Source organism: Strix uralensis, chromosome 7, assembly GCF_047716275.1.
Source record: "Strix uralensis isolate ZFMK-TIS-50842 chromosome 7, bStrUra1, whole genome shotgun sequence".
Taxonomy (NCBI): Eukaryota; Metazoa; Chordata; class Aves; order Strigiformes; family Strigidae; genus Strix; species Strix uralensis.
The window spans coordinates 19,878,229-19,896,551 of NC_133978.1; the positions used below are offsets into that span (position 1 = coordinate 19,878,229).

Below are 18,323 nucleotides of genomic sequence, written 5' to 3' on the forward strand. Positions count from 1 at the left end.
TTTTGCAGAATACAGCAGGTGTTACTCCTCTGGAAACTTCCACAGACCATTCTTCCTAGTAAGTTTTCCAATTGCTTTTTGATGCCTCTTTTATAATCTGAGGGCATGTAGGACAGGGTTTTGGGAGTTGGAAGTGGGTAGGCTTTATTTTTTGATGATGGATACAGACAAATGCATGTACCATGAACGTTATATATATGCTTTAGAGGAGTGCAGGTACAATATCTGCTCTTTGATCTTGAATGAGTTTTGAAGTTATTACATGAGTGATTGCATTGCCTAGATAAGAATTGCTGATTGTGCTGGCAGTGACTTTAAAAAAAATCCCCCAAAAAACAGACCTTTAACTCCATCTTGATGAAGTTTGCAAATTGACTGTAACTTCATGCAAGTATCTTTCTTGCATGGAATAAACAAAGTTTGTTTCTGCTAGACATGTATGATAGATTGGCTCCTGTTAGATATTCCCAGTTATGCGCATCAGATCAGAAGGATGCTGTTGATGGAAGGCAATAATTTTCCAGCTTCCAGGAAGGGAACAGTGGTAGCAGTAATGATATTTCTCAAAGATCTAATGTGGTACTGCTTTTCCAGAGCAATACATAATAAACAGTGTACTCTAAATAAGTTGTACTCAGAACTGGTTTGTTTTAAAAGAGGAACACAAAAAAAACGATCCAGAGTAAGATGCTGAGCTGTGCTGAGTTACTTGAGCTGTACTGAGTTATTCGAGCTGTGGAGCCAGCTCCTACTGCAAACCTGCTGCTCCTTGTAATTGGACTGAGTGCTTAATGTTGTCAGTAGGCACAGTGATCCCCTCTGCATGGATGGGGAAAGGCATGTTCTTCTCCAGACGCCCATTAATGTCACATGTGTTCACCACCCCTCAGGGGCTGCCTTAGACATCTCTGGACTTCCCTCAACTCAGTTCCCTTCTGTCTGTGTTCATTCTGCTCAGAAACTTGCACACTGCTGCATTTTGTTGGTTGCTGCTATGACTGTTTAGTTTTGTTTTGGTAGGGAGATGGCAATAAGATAAAGGGAAATCTCAGAGATTAGCATAAATAGCTTATATTTACCAAAGACTGGTAAGGTTTCTGCCCATGGCAGCACTGTCTGTGCCCATTCTGACGCCACCCAAAGCATGCAGGAGTGCCAGTGTCTGAGCCAGTGGAGGGGAAGCAACCTGGGTAGGCTGGGAATGGGACACAACAGCAAGGCCCAGTGGAGTTGCACGTTCTTCCCTGCCCTGCCTTTAGAGAGCAGGGAGAAAAGATACCTGGAGTTTATTGTCTTTTTTGAAGTTTTGCTCTTCCCTCCATTCACCTGATTCTGATCTTGCGGACTGCTTGCTGGCCCTAATAAGGGAGCAACCGACAAAGGGGCTCTGCCAAATGCCTCCTCTTTCCCCCCCAACTGTATTCCCAAGGGAGGATCATTTTAACCCTTTGGTTTTTAACAAGTTGGCTAAAATGCTTTTACCTTCCAGTTGAGGAACCTCAGGGCAGTCATTATTCCCTGCAGCAACTGGCAGGGCTTCCTTGGGAACCTGACAAAAGAGGCACTGGGATAACCCCCATAAGACACAACAGCTCTGTAGCTATGGGTCTGTTTGAGCATTGCCTAGGTTGAAAAAGTGACAGTATTCCATTTCTCTTTTGTGGTGCTTTTCACAAGCTTTTATTCCATAAAGTAATTTATGGGACTGCATATGACCTGGTTTTCCTTGTTCGGAAACTAAAATCTTCTTTGTGATCCAGACATTGTGTAATTCCACCTCCGTAGCCAGTCCTCTGATATGTTTGAAAGCTTTCTCTTTACCCCATAAGTACAGTGTCTATCCAAAATAAACAGATGCATGTACAAATTTATCCACAACTAGCAGGCGTAACCACAAGCATTTCCATACTCACATAAATCTGAATCGCTCCTGGACATCAGGATGTAAGCCAGCTTTCAAAATGTTTCCATGAATTGGCAAATGACCTATTTTTTTACTTTGTCAAACCTTCCAGCAGTCATGCTTTGGCCCCAGAATAGCTTTGTGTGAGACTCCCTTTTATTCTGAAGAGCCTGGTTGAGCACAAGAACTGGTATCAGATGAGCTTAACTTTTAGGAAAACATTGTCTGCCTGATGGTTCAGTAAGTCTTTTATACCTGTAAAAGCCATTTATACCATGGCATTGTTGGTTATTTTTTTAGAGAGAGAAGTGTGAAATCTAGAAATCAGATGTGGGGTCATACTTGTGCTTAGATTCATGACTAAGAAAAGGGATTTGTAATAAACGTCCAGTCTTTAAAAGCCTAAGAAATTAAAATTGTACTCATTTTAACAGAATTTTGTTTATATATCTGCATGGTAGAAAATTGAGAAATTGCTCTGGGAGTCTTGAACTATATTGTTAACTGGGAGGCTGAACTGGTTATGAACTCCTGAGCAGCTGTGCTTTGTAAGCAGGGGACAGGCATGGCTAGTGTTTAAGGAGAGAGGACTGGGAGCTGGAAGATATTTGTGCTACTTCCAGCTAGCCAATGAATTTCTTTGTGTCTGCAAAGAAATCATCCGTCTGCTCTGTGACTCTGTTGTCTCATCTGTAAAATAAAGGAGTGCTTTCCTGCCATCTGTTTTCTTGGGGACAGAGCTGGGAGAGTTTCCTCAGGTGGAGAATGCTATGGTAATGCCAAACCCTGGAACATTATCGCCATGTATTCATAACATCTTCATTCAGCACCAGTTCTTCATACACAGTCTATTCTGGATTCACAAGTGTGGTTTTCTCTTACTCTGCATGAAGCTCTCAGCAAACAGAAGTGACCCGCTGGTGTCCCTCCCCCTTTTTTGTGCTTTCCAGCTCCACATATTCACCCAACTACCATGCAGTGAAGAGGGAGTCAGAACCAGCACTGGGGGACCCTGCTGGCTTGGAGAATGAAAGGCAGATTTACAAGAGTGTGCTGGAAGGTGGAGATATCCCATTCCAGGGGCTGAGTGGTCTCAAGCGACCTTCTAGCTCTGCTTCCACAAAAGGTAGGTGGTCAGGGCACTAACCTCTTCTCCATTTTGCACAGACTGTCAAAAGTCAGGTGATACGGGGTAAACTGCTGCAAGGTTTAGAGTCCTATTCAAGCCAGTTGAGGTTTCCTCTGTCCTTCCTCTTTGCCATCCCCAGTTTTCCCTCCTTTTTTTTTTTTCTCAGCCCACATTGGCCAATACTTTTCATGACCCCTTTATCTGATCCAGGTTCCTCTTCCCAAGAGGGGCCAGCTCCCTCCATCCAGCACCTCAGCCACACCCCATGCCCTCATGTTCTTCCTGGAGGCTGCTCAGGCTGGCATTGCTATCCATCTGCTCCCACTGCCTTGCCATGCTAGAGCCCTTCTCTGCCTTTTCTGCTCTTCCTGCTGCAGTATCTCAGCAGGCCACGCCATGCCTGCTGGCCTGGTGACCCTGGTGTAGCTGGCGCTGTGTGCTCCACAGCCTCCTGCCTGCAAAGGGTGTGCAGAGAATGCATGGGACACTGTGAACCACCAACGCCCTGCAGGCTCTGAGACAAGAGGCAGCAGAGACCGCTGCATCTCCTTCCCTTTCCTCCCCCCATCATGGACTCTGTAGAAGGTTAGGACCAGGAAAAGCCTGACTCCCATCAGGGAAATGTGTTGGGGAATGTATCTCTGAGCCAACTTCAACCTAAAAATGGCTTGAGATGGGGAGAGGACTGGGGAAGGAATGTGTTGGGTTTCTGAACTGCTCTCCCTAAAAATAGTACATCAAACCAAAAAGGTCTCTCTGTCTTCCAGCTGTTTTTCAGCATTATGTCAGGCCTGTGGGGCAGGAGTCAAACTGGATCTGAACAAAAAAATCTGTTCAAACAGTTATTGTTCCCCAAACTGCAATTGAACCTGAATGGTTATTTTGACATTTGAGTTTGAACTCAAATTGGAAACAGACTGAAAAACTGCAGTCTAAGCTGAACCCAGACTGGATCTGACTTTAAAAAAAAAAAATGTCCTGATCTGACTCCTTGATTTTTAAAGCAAACTTGGCCAACCACATTGTCTGAAGGACACTCAGCCTATTCCTATTATGGGAAATCTCTAAGTAGGCAAGGCCAGCTGATGTGGCCTTCTTGTGCTAGCACAGGCAGCCACCGACTGTCTTCTCCCTCCCAGGAATAAGCTGTTTGGCAAGCACTGTGGTGAGACCATAGTAGGTGTGATTACGGGCTTGGTATTAAGCCATTTTTGCAATGTTAGTGCCTCTGCATTCTTGCTGACACCCTGATCCTGCCCAGACTTCAGCTGCCCTTTTCCATGGTGCCACAGCTTCGCTGGAAGCTGATGATGCTTAGCACTTTTTGGGAGGGTACCTCCAAAGTGCTCCAGATCTGCCTCTGGCCAAGCCCATCATTTTAGAGATGTTAGCAGCACTTCACCTACTCCTGTAAGTGCGGCTTGTTGTGCAGTTTCTTCCTGCTTTTCTTTATGTTTTAGAACTTTGTTTCTTTAAAGTGCATTTTATGAAATCCAAGCATGTTCTCTCTCCTTTCTCAATAGCTTTCTAGCACTTAAGCTAACAGGTTGTATTTATTTTATTCTGCATGCTTACCAGTGGATCGTAAAGGTGGGAATGCTCATATGACTGCACCCTCTTCAGTTAATAGCCGAACCTTTAACGCTAGTCATACCGGTATGTTAGGTCACGCATGTAAACATAAGAAGCCCTTATCAGCTGCAAAAGCCTGCATTACTGAAATCCTTCCTTCTAAATTCAAACCCAAACTAGCAGCTCCAGCTGCTCTTGTGCAGGACAAGAAGGGTATATTGCTGTCTCATGAGAAAGCTCAAAGCTGCGAAAACCTTCGTAGCTCCATTGCCTTGTTCGATAATAAAAAAGCTTTCATGGTAGACATAGGGGAAAGCATAGAAAACATGTTGATGAAGTCGAAGCAGGAGTATGCTGTCAAATCCGGCAGTACTATGAGCCTGCAGGAGTATGGCACCAACTCTAGGAAAGGCTACCTGTTCCCTGCCTCCAGGAAGAGTGGGATGGAGTTTACAATGCTGTATAAAGACATGCACCAGATCAACCGGTCTAGGATCCATTTGGGCACAGTCTCCTCCTGCAGTGTGAGGGATATTGCATCTCAGTTTGAGAATGAAGCAAAGGACAGGATGGAGCACAGCCTTAGTCGAGAGGATTCAGAGCAGATCCCCAAACACACCGTTTCCTCACGTATCAGTGCCTTTGAGCAGCTGATCCAGAGATCCCGATCAATGCCCTTGCTTGACTTTTCCACTGGACAAAGCAAATTCACCACTTCTCTCCAGTCTAAAACTTGTCTGAGTTCTGCCTACTCCGCGGAGTTTCTTCTGGATTTGTCAAAAGCACACCAAGAAGAGAAGGATGCTGCCAGTTTGGCAGATAAATCCTCCCACTCCTGCAGCAACGTGGAGGACACAGCTTCGGATGTCAGTGATGCCATCCCTATGGACACACTTTCAGCTTGCACAGATGAGATAGATCTCCTGTCAAATGCATCCAATGACAGTGGCAGCAGCAGCAGCAACCTCAATGGGCCTCAGAAGCATAAAATCAACAGATGCAAAGGCGCATGCCCAGCTTCCTACACCAGGTTCACTACCATCCGAAGGCATGAGCAGCAGCAGGCCTCCAGGAACCCTGAATCCAAAGCGGATGTCTATGGGGACAGACACGTCCTTCCCAGAAATGTCTACCTAATGAGCCCACTCCCCTTCCGATTGAAAAAGCCCTTCCAACACAAATCCTGCAGGACTCCACCCCCAGACTGCCTGGGAAGCCCGGCAGTGCCCAGCCCTGAGAACCCAGACGACCCCATACAGCTGCTGGGGAGCATAGGAGACAAGAGTCACCACTCCCAGCACCAACTGTGCTCCAGAAGCAGGCCTCTAGCCCCCAGGCGCCTGTCTTCCTTTGACATTGTGGAGAGGCTTGGCTATTTCCCCACCATGGGATCTAGCCAAGATAGCTTCATGAGCCGGGCTGGCACTCCTGACTCCTTAAGCAATGGGAACCCTGTTCCATATGCCCTCTGTCACAGCCTGGACACAAACAACAACCCGCAAAGTGAACTTGGGACGTACCTAGGAGGTGGCTTTTTGTGTTCTTTACCAATGTCCCTTCATCTGTCTTCTTACTTCCTTTCTCCTCCCCTTTTCTTCCATAACCCTCCCATTTTTACTCCCCACCTTTGCATCCCCTGACTCTCTCTGTTTTTTCCCCTAGTGTGTCTAATGTCCTTTGCGTGTCTTGCTGAGCATTTTTGTTCAGGACTTGTTAACAGCTGCACTTCTGAGAAACGATTTCCGCTGCCTTTCTAATCACATCGGGTTCAGTTTGTCTCTCAAGCAACTTCAGGGATGCAAGAATCTCAACATGAGATATTTCTAGTCCTAAATCATTTGCACACATGAGAATATAAAACAAACCCGTATGATTTGTTTTAAGGAGCAGTTTCTCAAGGTCTAGTTGTGCGTGTGTGTGTGTGTGCGTGTGTATTAAATTTTTCTCAACAGTAAAATGCCAAATCATACTTCGATGGCAGCGAATCTTTTCTTCCCAAAGTCCTTCTATGTCTTTACACTTTCCCCTGTTATTTTCTTCCTGGTTTTGAATCTTTGTTCACAAGTACAGCCCAAAAGGGAAAAAAATGAAAATGGATAAATTATCGACATCTGATTGGCAATTTGGTTAATGGCAATTGAGAATCCTTACTGTCATAATGGAAACAAATTGTTTAAAAATATATATTTTTTTTCCTTTCTGGTTATGCTAGGTAAGTCCATCTGTATTTTAACTTCCTTATGTTGTTTTGAAGTAGATTCAGAATCACCAAGGCATTTTGCACCAGTTGATTACATGGAAACTCCAGAAGAAATCATCCGCAGACGGCATGACGATAAAGAGGTAATGCCCTCCTTTATGGTCTAATAACAACAGTTATAGTAGCTGCACATACAAGAAATATAGCATTCAGCCTTATCTAAGGACAACTTGTACGTCCATGGCTATGTATATTGGAAGTTAGAGCAGCAATCTGGATCTAGTATGTTTAATACTACCTCTGCCACTGATTTAATGTATAATGTGTAGTCCAGTTTAGCTTTTGTTTAAAATGAACTTGATAGTTCTTATCAGTTGCACAAAATTATATGGGGGGGCTTTAAGGAATGTAAAAAGGTTGGAGATGTTATCTGAGAATATGGTACAATGCCCCAGGACTCGCAGATAAAGATGAAATGGTTATTCTGTAAGTGAGTTAAGGTTTTATTGTTCACCAAGCAACCTGCTTGAGTCAGTATTAATCAAACTGGTGAGAATAGTATTTTTCTTGTGGGAGTCCTCAGGTTTTGAACAACAAATGTAAGATATTTTAAGCTATCAGAAATGTGAAGTTTTCTCCTAATGCAAACTAGAATTCTTTGTGGTGTCTCAAGTTGTTGATGACAGAATGTAGCAGTCTGTTTTGAAACGGCTGGGCAACACTGAGACAAGCTGAAATAGTAGGAAAGCCACATAGACTTTTCAGCACTGACTGTATTCAAGCTGAGTTAAAGAAGTTAAAAAGTGATTGTTTTCCAGGAAGCCGGAATTAATTTTCCTGCCTGGGGAAAAAAAAAGTTATGTTCTTAGTGTTAACTTTCTGAGTTCAAATAGTGTTTATGTGTTCTTTGAAATATGGTAAAACCTGCTTTTAATTCATATGTGAAAAAAAAAATGTTGCTGTCTTCTCCCATGAAACAGTAATCCCCCCATTTTCAAAATTCAGCACGAAAACTTGTTTAAGAGCAAAACTCTGAATTCACTAAGACCTGCTGGCTTCAAATGAGTTAGCACAGAGCTGAACTTTTCAGCCTACCATCAGCCCCAAAAGGTGGAAGAATCCTTCTGCCCAGGTACTCAAGAATGCACGTTTCCATTAGTGTGCTAGAGACTTCAGAAGTCCAAAATAATTCTTTGGGGTTTATTTATTTTACAAATTGTATTGTGTGAGCCCAAAGGAAGTATGGGAGAACCTGATACCCAAAGGTGGTTGAGCACTCTCCCAAGTTCCTTGCAAAGCTCAGGGGAGTTTGGTGCCTCGGAACTTACCTGTGGGGCTGGTTCAGGTCTCCTGGAAGTCAATGAGAGAAACTCCTTGCTGGTTGAAGGGGGTTTGAATCAGCCCTCTGTATTATCAGTAATCTTCTTAGAAGCTCCCAAGACCTGGACAAAACTTAGAACTCCTCCTCACTGACTTCCATCAGCTTTGGATCAGATCCTTTGTATGAGCTGGATTTCAGTTATGCCATAATGGTGATTTACCTTCTGTGCTTGCAAAACAAAAAGGTATTGTGTAGTTCGTAGAATCAGTATTTTATGTTGAACTGTAAAAATCCCAGCTACTTGCTGGGACCTCAGAAATTTTATTTAATTCACATTTATGGCAGCTTTAGAATGCCTTTAACTAGATGATTTACTGCCCATTTTATGCAATTTTATGGCAGAAACTTTTAGAGGACCAGAGACGGCTTAAACGTGAGCAAGAAGAAGCTGATATTGCAGCTAGAAGGCACACAGGGGTTATTCCAACGCACCATCAGTTTATCACTAATGAGCGATTTGGGGACCTCCTAAATGTAGACGATACAGCAAAGAGGAAATCTGGGTCAGAGGTCTGTTTTAGTTACCTCAGTCTGCTGCTTGACCCAAAGCAATATTTGCCTCTCACAATGTTGTGCTTTAGGCCGACATTAGCTCTTGAGAGAATGTCGTTTGTTTTTTTTTTCCACCTTCCCCTTTCCCATTCTGGCTTCATTTAGATCTGCTTTGACTCTTGTGCCTGGTAAATTAATTGATATCTCTATACCAAGCTGCATATATTAAAGCATGCCTGCTGAGAATTGCTGGTGCACACCTGTGATGCATGCTTTTAAATATCAGCTACTTTAGTGAATCAAAGGCATTCTACATCTTTCTGCATCATATTGCTACATTGTCTTCTTGTCTGTGCCTTACGCTTAGAAACTTCATGTCTTGTTGATCCTGGTCATGTGACTGTCTCATAGTTTTTTTTAGAAATAGATTGTTTATTCTCTTGAAAGATACTTAATGTCCTTCAAAAACAATGGAAAAAAGTCTCAGCATGTTTCACTGCATACGACCTGGTCCATCTTTCTGAAAGAGGCAAAGGAGGAGGTAGACGGTTTTCCCATGAGCTCAAGGCACTTTTCCCAAAGGTTGGATGCTAGTCCAGGTGTCCTGGCCAAATGCTTTTTCCTGCCTTAGGGATGGCTGATGGGACTCTTGACAGCGGCTGTTTCCCCAGAGGTGTTGCACTGCGGTGGCGGGTGAGATGGTCACCATGTGGAATGGAGTACACTTGTGTCCCCTCTGTGTAGTTTCAAATGCTCTGGTGCCACATGAATATGACTACTTATTTTATGCTCTATTACTGAAATTACTTGAAATTTGTCTGAATATTTTTGTGGCCATTAGAAAATCAGCCAAGTAAATCAAGCTTTAAATCATAGGCCTGCTGTCAACATCCTCTTTGGCTTTATAGCCACTGAAGACATTTTTTAGACATGTGCTTAATTTATTCATATTTCCTCCTCACCTTTGTCTCTTTCCTACCAATTTATACAGAGTACATGGGTCACATTGCAGGATTCAGTAGGGCCAGGTAATAATAAATAAGAGCCACATTGAAAAAAATCCTACTGTTTTTTTCCCAGCTAGTAAATTTTGCTTTTCCATTCACATGTTAAGGGAAATTTTGTCCCGGAGCCCCAGTAACTGTAGTTACTGGAGCAGCTTTCATTCAGCAGGGTTTGTCACATTTAAAAGTTTACTGCTGTTAAATCCATTTTCTGTAGAGCTCTTAATTACTGTTATATCAGAAGTTGGCAGTTTTTGCCCTGGTGGGAGAGACCCATCCAGCATATTTGGACTGTAGTACCAGTTGCACACAAGCTTGTAGCAGAATACCCGCATTCAATTTCTTCCCCCAAACTAATGTTAGCTATAGAAGAGTTTGGGTGCTTTTCCTCAGAAGAGGGTTGAAAACCTAATTGTTATTTTAATGTGTTGATTTTTTTGATCTCTAGATGAGACCTGCTAGAGCCAAGTTTGACTTTAAAGCACAGACGCTAAAGTGAGTACAGCTTGTTACTATTGCCTTGAGTGTTTTACAATGCAGTGTTTATGAAGTGTCGTTCAATTGGATTTGTGTTTTGGGAGTGTCCAGCAACTCAAAGTGAAAGTGTCTATAGTAAGGCAGGGAAAAGTAGTGTGAATCTTGCAGGTCATAGCCTCTAAAGGACCTTTAGGGAAATGCGTCTGTACCCCATGTGATTTTTAGGGCAAACCTGCATTCTTTACTGGAACAAGTGAGTGCTCTGCTCTGAGGATGGGTGGAGCCATGGAGAGCACTCTGGCTGATGTCCCTCCTTGCACCTTGTAAGCAGAACAGCTGGGTGAGACCTTTCGGTGGCAGCTCTGTCACTGCCCTTGTCCTGGAGATGGAAAGGGTTCCCCTACATGACACCCTGGATTGTGCTCCAATTTAGGAGCTGGGAGAACTTGTTAGCCATTAGCTCACTGTGTAAATCTGCCATACAGATTTGCTATGGTCAGAAAAACAGATATGCAGAACAGCAGCATCCTTTTCACTGTGCTAAGCATAGCCCAAAGTCAGCAAGGGACTTAAACAGATGCCCTAGCTTTAAGCATGTAGGTGGGCGCTTGACTCAGGATTTTCCTGATTCAGGACCTATAAGGGTACAGAGTGGTCACTGCTCCTCTGACATCTGTGGATACACCAGCGGATGTTTCTGGTGGTATTGTTGTACCTCCAAGCCCTGTTGTGGTCCCTCAGGTGAATCACACAGCACTACTTGTTCTTTTTGGGGAACACTGCTGTGAAGAGAAAGCCTGGAAGGCCCTTTCCTCTGCATGGGCCTGGAGAAGCTCTCATTTTAATGTTGCTAGGGAGGGAAGAAAGAACAACAGAATTCAGTGAAGGACCTGCTGTTTTTCTTCTCAGGGAATATTTTATGTTCTATAGGTGATGATTTGTGAAGATTTACACAGCATCTCCCCAGCACCTGTAATAAAACAGAGATGTAAGGTGTAACTGTTGTGTCCCTTGAGCAGAATGTACCAGGGTGCCAGACAACAGTAAAGGAGAGCTTGTGAAAATTGTGTTAGGAAAGGTGGGGTTGTTTGTTTTCCTGTGGGGACCCAGGTAGTAGGTTTATGAGCCTAGTACAAGCTGCTCACAATGGGAGTTCCTTAAGCTGCAGACACTCATAATTTTAGCACTGAAGACTGTAGATTGAAATCCCAATTGTTAGCTGAGGTGAGGCCAGTGGTTGCACAACCGTAGGCTGACCAGAAGTGTAATCATTGCAGGATCAACACTAGCATGTGAGGGAGTTCATCTAATCAGCAAACTAGCTTCCATTAATATCACGTGTCTCTTTGGAAGGCACTTGTGACCTGACGTGTTTCAAAACAGGAATTAAGCACTGCTCACCATATCCAATATGAAAAGCAGCCAGTGGCATCTTTTGCTTGAGCTTGACCCCATTACTGCTGGAGGGTTTGTGGTTAGTAGGGCCCTCATAGGCCAGCTTTTTTGACAGAATGCCCAAAGAGCAAGAGAGTCCCTGCATGTCATGATATGAACAGGGTAATTCTCAACATGTAGCTTCCACTTTGGGTGGAGCATAATTTATATCAACTGGGCTGATGCAGACCTTGGTATCTAGGGATTGCTGGACAGAAAAAGAACACGTCTGTTCTCCAGTGAAGTTCTGATGGAGTGCTTGTGTTGTTAACAGGGAACTTCCTCTGCAGAAAGGAGATATTGTTTACATTTACAAACAGATTGACCAGAACTGGTATGAAGGTGAACACCATGGCAGAGTTGGCATCTTCCCACGATCATACATAGAGGTAGCCGCTGTCCTTGCGGGTGTTCTCTTTGCCCACTCCCTTTTTGCCAGCGATCAGTTTATGGGCTTTTCGTATGTGACTTAGTTGATTCTGTTTGTTCATTTTAGCTCCTCCCACCAGCTGAGAAGGCTCAGCCCAAAAAGCCATCACCATTGCAAGTATTGGAATATGGAGATGCTATTGCTAAGTTCAACTTCAATGGGGATACCCAAGTGGAAATGTCCTTCAGAAAGGTAAGACTTTAGTTGTGCTGATGAATTGAATCCAGACAAATGCTGAAGTTTAACACTAGTAACTTGCAATTTCCAAGTGAAAGCTCCAATAAGATAAACTCCATATTCAGGAAGGATTCCTTCTCATCGCCCATGTTTTTACTCTATAGTCATTATGTAGCGCATTGCAGTGAGAGTGTTGCAGGTAGGTTGAATCAAGAAGTGCCACTTGCTTCCTTAGGGCTAGTTGAGAAGATACATTGAGCACAAGTGCTGGGAGCCTGGCTCTGCAAGGCAAATTAGATGTTTGGTGACATGTGTCCAGTCTGATCTTCTCCAGTCACATGAGAATGGTGATACAGAAAAGAAGGAAACTGGGTTCACCTTCCTTCATACTACAAGCCAAATCATAGAGCACAGTCAAACGAGGTTCTGTGGTATTGAAGTGACCTGACTGCAGAGTGACGGGATAAGAATGGGTTGTGTAATGGCTGTTCAGAGCAAAGTCAGACATATTTAGATTAAGTAGCAGCATTTCTTCATCTCAACCAGCTTTCTGTTTTGATGCTCAGATTAGATCTTGACTGTCTTCTCTTTTAATTATACATGAAGGTGGGGCTTGCAGTTTATATTAAGGATCTGGAAGTCACTTTGTTTGTCAGCAAAACAGGAGAGAGCATAGAGAGACCTAGTTTAAACTGCAGGCCTGTGCATACTGCACGTACACTTCATACCCTTGAGAGTCTCGTGGTCAGCCTGAATCTGCTGGTTTCCATTTTTTAAACTGGCTTTAGCAAGTAGGGTCTTGAAAATATGAGCATAACTCAGTATAACTGAGTCTGCAGTCAGCCCCAGTCCACACCAGAAGATATGCATTTCCTCCTTCTCTGAACTGAAAAATATCATTCCCACCCAGAGGTTAGGGTTAGGACCACATAACTGGGAAACAGGGGAGGCTAAGAGCCACTGATTGTTTTAAGTCAGCTGCAGCAAGATTAAAAATGTAATCTGCTTTGGAATGATGGAATATGTTAAAGTTGGAACTATATTACTGTTCCTTCCCATAGGGTGAAAGGATCACGTTGATTCGACGAGTGGATGAGAATTGGTATGAAGGAAAAATCTCTGGCACCAGTCGCCAAGGCATCTTCCCTGTCACTTACGTGGAGGTGCTCAAACGGCCAGTGGTCAAGAATGCCATTGACTATCCTGACCCACCAATGTCCCTGTCCCCTAACCGCAGCATGACAGCTTCACCACAGGTATTTGGACTAGATGCAGCCAGTTACAGCACCTTGCAGAACAGAGGGATGTTGCCATTGCTGTGCAAGAAGCAATAGCTGAAAAAAGCTGTAGTTAAGACTAGTGTTTTGCACAGTAAAAGCCATGTGCTCCCTGCAGTATGCTGCAACTGCAGGAAAAGGTGATGTTTCATTTACCAGAATGGTTAATGAATGGGTCATTTGGGGATTTGGAGACTCAGCTTTTCATCTCTGATCTGTAGCTTGAATGCAGGCCAGGTTGAAAGGGCTACAGTTGACAGCCATCTGAATAAATTTCACTGCCATAGATGGAATGAATTGGTGATCCAGCTCCTCCTCAGTGCATGTTTACACTTTACAGACCTCCACTATGATGAATTGATGAATTATGACTATTAAAAGGATGTCATAGACTGTTATAGTCTGTAGGAGTTGTCATGTTGATCCCAGTCAGCGTGAATTAAGCTGTATACTTACTCCTGAATGTTCCAGCTCATGACCAAGGTTTTGGGAGACAGAATCAAGAGAGCAGCTTGTATTATTTGAACTTGGTGCTAAATGAACTCAGGTTTTGAGAGCAGGCCAGTCTGGGATCCTCCATGAATATTAGATTCACTATAAGCCATACCACAGTTCAAACCAGAAATCAAAATGGCAGCAGGTAATTTTATGGGGATTGCAGAATGTTTGCTATGGAAAATGTATCAGGGAGGCAGTGAGTCTCTAAATCCCTGTGTTTTGCTCTCATCCTGCAAATACTCATGCTTGAAACTCAGCGTACATGTCCGGGTCGTGGCCATGAGGTTCTGGTGCATCCCCCTCTCACCCATGGGACCAAAGCAAGGTCATTCTGAGGTCAAGACTGCAAGGAGCAAAAGTGGAGAGTTGGGATCGGGAGGAAAAGATATATGGTACAGGATGGATGGGAAAGGCTGCCATGGCTCATGCCTGGTGTCTGTCTGGATCTCCCCTAAAAGGAATGCTTTTGTTCTTAGCCATTGTGTAAAGAGGAAAGACTTGTTGCTTGTTTGGGGTTCCCTGTCAAAGTGGCCCTCAGCTGAGCTTTTCTGTTTGAGCTTGGCAGTCTCTGCATAGCTGTGGCCTGTCTGCCACCAGCTATCTGCAAGCTTCTCCCTTTGATGAAAGGGATTGTATCTACCCTTTTTTGGTTTTCTTTGCTATTCTTTTGATTCCTCCCCTAGTAAATCAGTTCTCTCCTTTACTTTTTGCCTAACTTGGCAGAGGACTGAGAAATGCTCTGATCAGTGCTAATGTAGCTGATCTCACTGATGTCACTGGTGGTAATAGCTAAGGGCAGAACTTGATAATGTGTTCTGCCTTTATAAACAGAGGATCTACTTTAATCACCTAAAGACCAAATAGTCAAAGCTGGCTTTTTTGATCCCTTTCTCCTCCACAGCTTCAGTAATGCAAGTTTCTTGAGGAGCAGGCATTGCTCATGCAATTGACTTTGGGTAAAGTCAAAATTAATTGCAGCAGTGAATTCTGACTGGGTCCACAGTGTGAGTTGCTGGAGCCACAGCTATTACTGCCAGGCCAGTCAACTGCTGTGTGCTGCCATCGTGGATGGTGGCTTCAACTGCTCCCTGAGGGACGTGGGGCATAAGGTATGGAGTCTGAGGTCTTCCACAAGACGTTTTGTGTCTGGGATCCTGGCAAAGGCTGGAGAAGGGTATTAGCAGCACAGATATAGACTGGACTCCGTGGTTGGAGTAGCTGACAGCACGTTCTCCAACACGGTGCACCTGTCCATGAAAAACTTACGCACCATGATTGGTCACAGATCTGCTCCTCTCCACACTCACTCTCTTTCCTTTTACTTTTGCTCGGTCGTTTTGTATCTTCCTTTATTATTTTTTTGTTCATTTCTTTCTTTTTCTCTCCTGCTTTTGTCTCCTTTAAGTCTCCCAGCTCTGAGCTGCTCCATACACCAACTCCTCCGCCTTTGCCTTTCGCGCGCCGCGCCTTGTCTCCAGAGGTGCAGGCAGTCACATCTGAGTGGATTGCTCTGACCGTGGGAGTATCTCCTAGCACCACTCCTGCCATAACTCCTCCATTGCCTCCTCCGCCTGAAGCCTCCCTCTCTCACACTGACTATCTCTCGCCTTCTGCTGCAGCCAGCACTTCCCCCACAGTCAGCCTCCACCATTCTCATCTCTCTGGCTCCTCGACTCCCAGGTCCATTAAATCCCCATTGCCCTCTTACTCATCCAGACCTCAGTCCTCCACTCACAGTTTCTATCAGACCACTCCGCAAAGCGAAGAAAAGTTTGTTGGCTCCCCTTCTCCCAGCGTGAGCTACTTTAACTCCCCTCGCTGGGCAGTGGAGAGCCCTGAAAGCATCCTCGCAGAGCAGCGTGACACCACTGGCAGCCAAGCCTGGCTCCAAAAGACTAGAGAGGGCAGCAGCAACCCCGAGCAGGGTGCTCTTGCTGTTCCCAAGATCTCTGTCGAGCGCTGCCTGAAACCATCCCAACTAGACATGCGTGTGAGCCCAGGAAAGAGACCTGTGGGTTCCTCTGAGGACAACCAGTTGTGTCAGGAGCTAATGGCTATTGTGCAGGGAGGTAAAACAGAGAAAAGAGACATGAGGAAAGGTGATCTGGGAAAGTTTCGAAGCGGGGAAAAGAAGGTACTTCTCCTGCATGTGTGTGTGCTGCTCTGAATTGCTGATTTTAACTGGTGTGTTGAGGTTTGTGCTGCTCTGCTGGCCAGGCAGAGCCCGTGGCTGCCACGTCTCATTTTCATGATCCCAAGACCTTCTTCCAGGGGTCACCAGTGGCATTGACTGGATAGCAATCAAAAAGTTTTAGAAGAGGGCTCAGGATCAGTGTAGTGAAAATTATTTTAGAATAGATAATAACACAGGACTGACTCAGTTGGTCACGTCTAATGAGGTGATTGTCCCAGTTAGTGGCTATTACAGATGTGTCAGGTGAAAGTATCACACAGGCCTCATGCCCATATACCTCACTGTGTAGAATACAGGCAATTCCTTGCTATTCAGAGATTTTTCCAGTGTGCAATGGATCATCTTTGGTTATAGGATTTATTTGTTCCTCCTAAAGCCAAGGGCTGAAAAGCCTTGTAAACATCAGCCTGGCTTCTAGAATCACAAAAGCTGTCCCCTGTTGATCCAGAAGCCTGTGGTTTAGTGAACCTTAGTCTGAGATGTGCGTGACTGTCAGGGAGGCTTGATTGTTATCTGTGCATTGTAATTTAAAGGTAATTTATTACCTTTGCATTTCCAAAATGATGTGAAAGAGTCTAGCCACAAACGAAAATGAGACCTAGTGATACTTTTCCCCAAGAGTTTTTAGTTATATGTAGCTGTATGTTACAACGAGAGGGAACATAGGGGAACCCTTCAGTAGCTTCTACAAAATGTCTTCTGCCCCAGTCTTGATACAGGAGATCTGCCTTACTTTGCAGCTCTCAGTTGACTTGGGGTCCATTGTGGGCTACAGCCAGCCCAAATAAATTACAGCACCCCCATGCTACCTTGTATAAGAGTGGAAGTTTGGAGAGCTCAAAATCATAGCATTATAAATACTGTCTTGGATGTGCTGCAATGGCCTCCATGACATATCCCATCTAGGCAACGTTAAATTATGAGGAACTAGGGTTTCTAAGATGATACATTTCACACTGGGAAATCTTATGACAAATTGTTTGATTTCTGCTTGAATCATAACCAGAAGTATATTGAAAGCTGTATAAAGACTGTGCTGTTTACCATCTAAATGTATTCTTAGTAGCATTTTTTACAGGCATAACGTGCATGTTTAAAACAGAATGAGGTGGTCAGCTCAGACAAACCAACTGGAAACTGCACTTGCCCTTGCATGGAGTTACGTTTGCTGTGTGTGCATCAAATTTACTGGGTAGTAGATGCTCTTATCACTAGCAGTGATTGTGATAAGAGAGTGTGTGCCAAGCTGACCAAATTTTCTTTTCTTCAAAAGACTGCAGACTCAAAAGCATTCTCTTCATCTGCTCCTCTCTCTTCCTCTGCCCTCTCTTCCTCTACTGTCACAACACAGCCACCTCCCAGACTTACACGCAGAGTCAATAAGCCACAGGTAATCATCTTTGCTGATTACTCTTCCATTACTTAGAGTTGTTTCCATGCCATGCCATTGTTTTGTCATATGCTTGTTTAGCCATTCATTGACAGGTGAGATACTTCTCCTGTCAATTAATTCAGAATTTTTATTTTTTTAAAAATTAATTTTACATGACTACCAGGCTGTGCAGAAGGGCAGGTATGGGCAAAATCTTCAGCTGGTGCAAATCCACATAGCTCAATCTGGGTTTCTGCCAGTTTATACCATCTGAGGATCTGATTTTCTGTTCCTCCAAAGGATTAACCCAGGGCTTATTTAGTTTTGACCTTGAGTTCCTACAGCTCAATTGCATTATAAAGCGTTATCAGTGGCCTTGTTAGCAGAAATGATGTAGCATGAGATACTTTGGTTCAGGTTTTATTTAACCACCTGAGATCAAGATTCAGGGTTTCAGTGTCTCAGAGCTGGGGGTAAGGCATACACAACTTGGTATCCACAATGTCAGGGACCTGTTCCAGCCCTCTGCGGTAGGATTCAGAGGTTCTCAGCTCTATTGCTGAGAGCTGCAATCGTCTTTAGAGAGGGATGCAGCAGGGTGTGTGCAGCATGACCAACTGGGCCTCAGCACCAGTGGCTGGGATGTCCAGAGTCTGGGAACGAGCAGTGCTCCCAGATGCTGGTGTCTCATCAGTCCTTCCAGGCTGCTTCCACAAGATGGCAATGTTTGAAACAGAAAGCTCACAATTAGCAAAAACTGGACTGAGTTTGTAGTGAATGGGT

The 18,323-nt window shown here is 44.2% G+C and overlaps 1 protein-coding gene across 50 annotated transcripts in view; it reads left to right on the forward strand.

Moving 5' to 3' along the window:
• The window catches only part of SORBS1 (sorbin and SH3 domain containing 1), a 173,521-nt gene that overhangs the window by 144,175 nt on the left and 11,023 nt on the right, over positions 1 to 18,323 (forward strand). For 30 of the 50 annotated variants that reach the window (XM_074874693.1, XM_074874706.1, XM_074874690.1 and 27 more), the window contains 10 exons: positions 9 to 58; positions 2,854 to 3,029; positions 6,859 to 6,947; positions 8,528 to 8,695; positions 10,130 to 10,176; positions 11,867 to 11,981; positions 12,089 to 12,214; positions 13,261 to 13,455; positions 15,380 to 16,108; positions 17,442 to 17,558. In XM_074874693.1, the coding sequence (XP_074730794.1) occupies positions 9 to 58; positions 2,854 to 3,029; positions 6,859 to 6,947; positions 8,528 to 8,695; positions 10,130 to 10,176; positions 11,867 to 11,981; positions 12,089 to 12,214; positions 13,261 to 13,455; positions 15,380 to 16,108; positions 17,442 to 17,558 (1,812 nt within the window). The remainder of the gene's footprint in view (positions 1 to 8; positions 59 to 2,853; positions 3,030 to 6,858; positions 6,948 to 8,527; positions 8,696 to 10,129; positions 10,177 to 11,866; positions 11,982 to 12,088; positions 12,215 to 13,260; positions 13,456 to 15,379; positions 16,109 to 17,441; positions 17,559 to 18,323) is intronic. The other 20 variants (XM_074874718.1, XM_074874720.1, XM_074874733.1 and 17 more) reach the window with 6 other exon arrangements.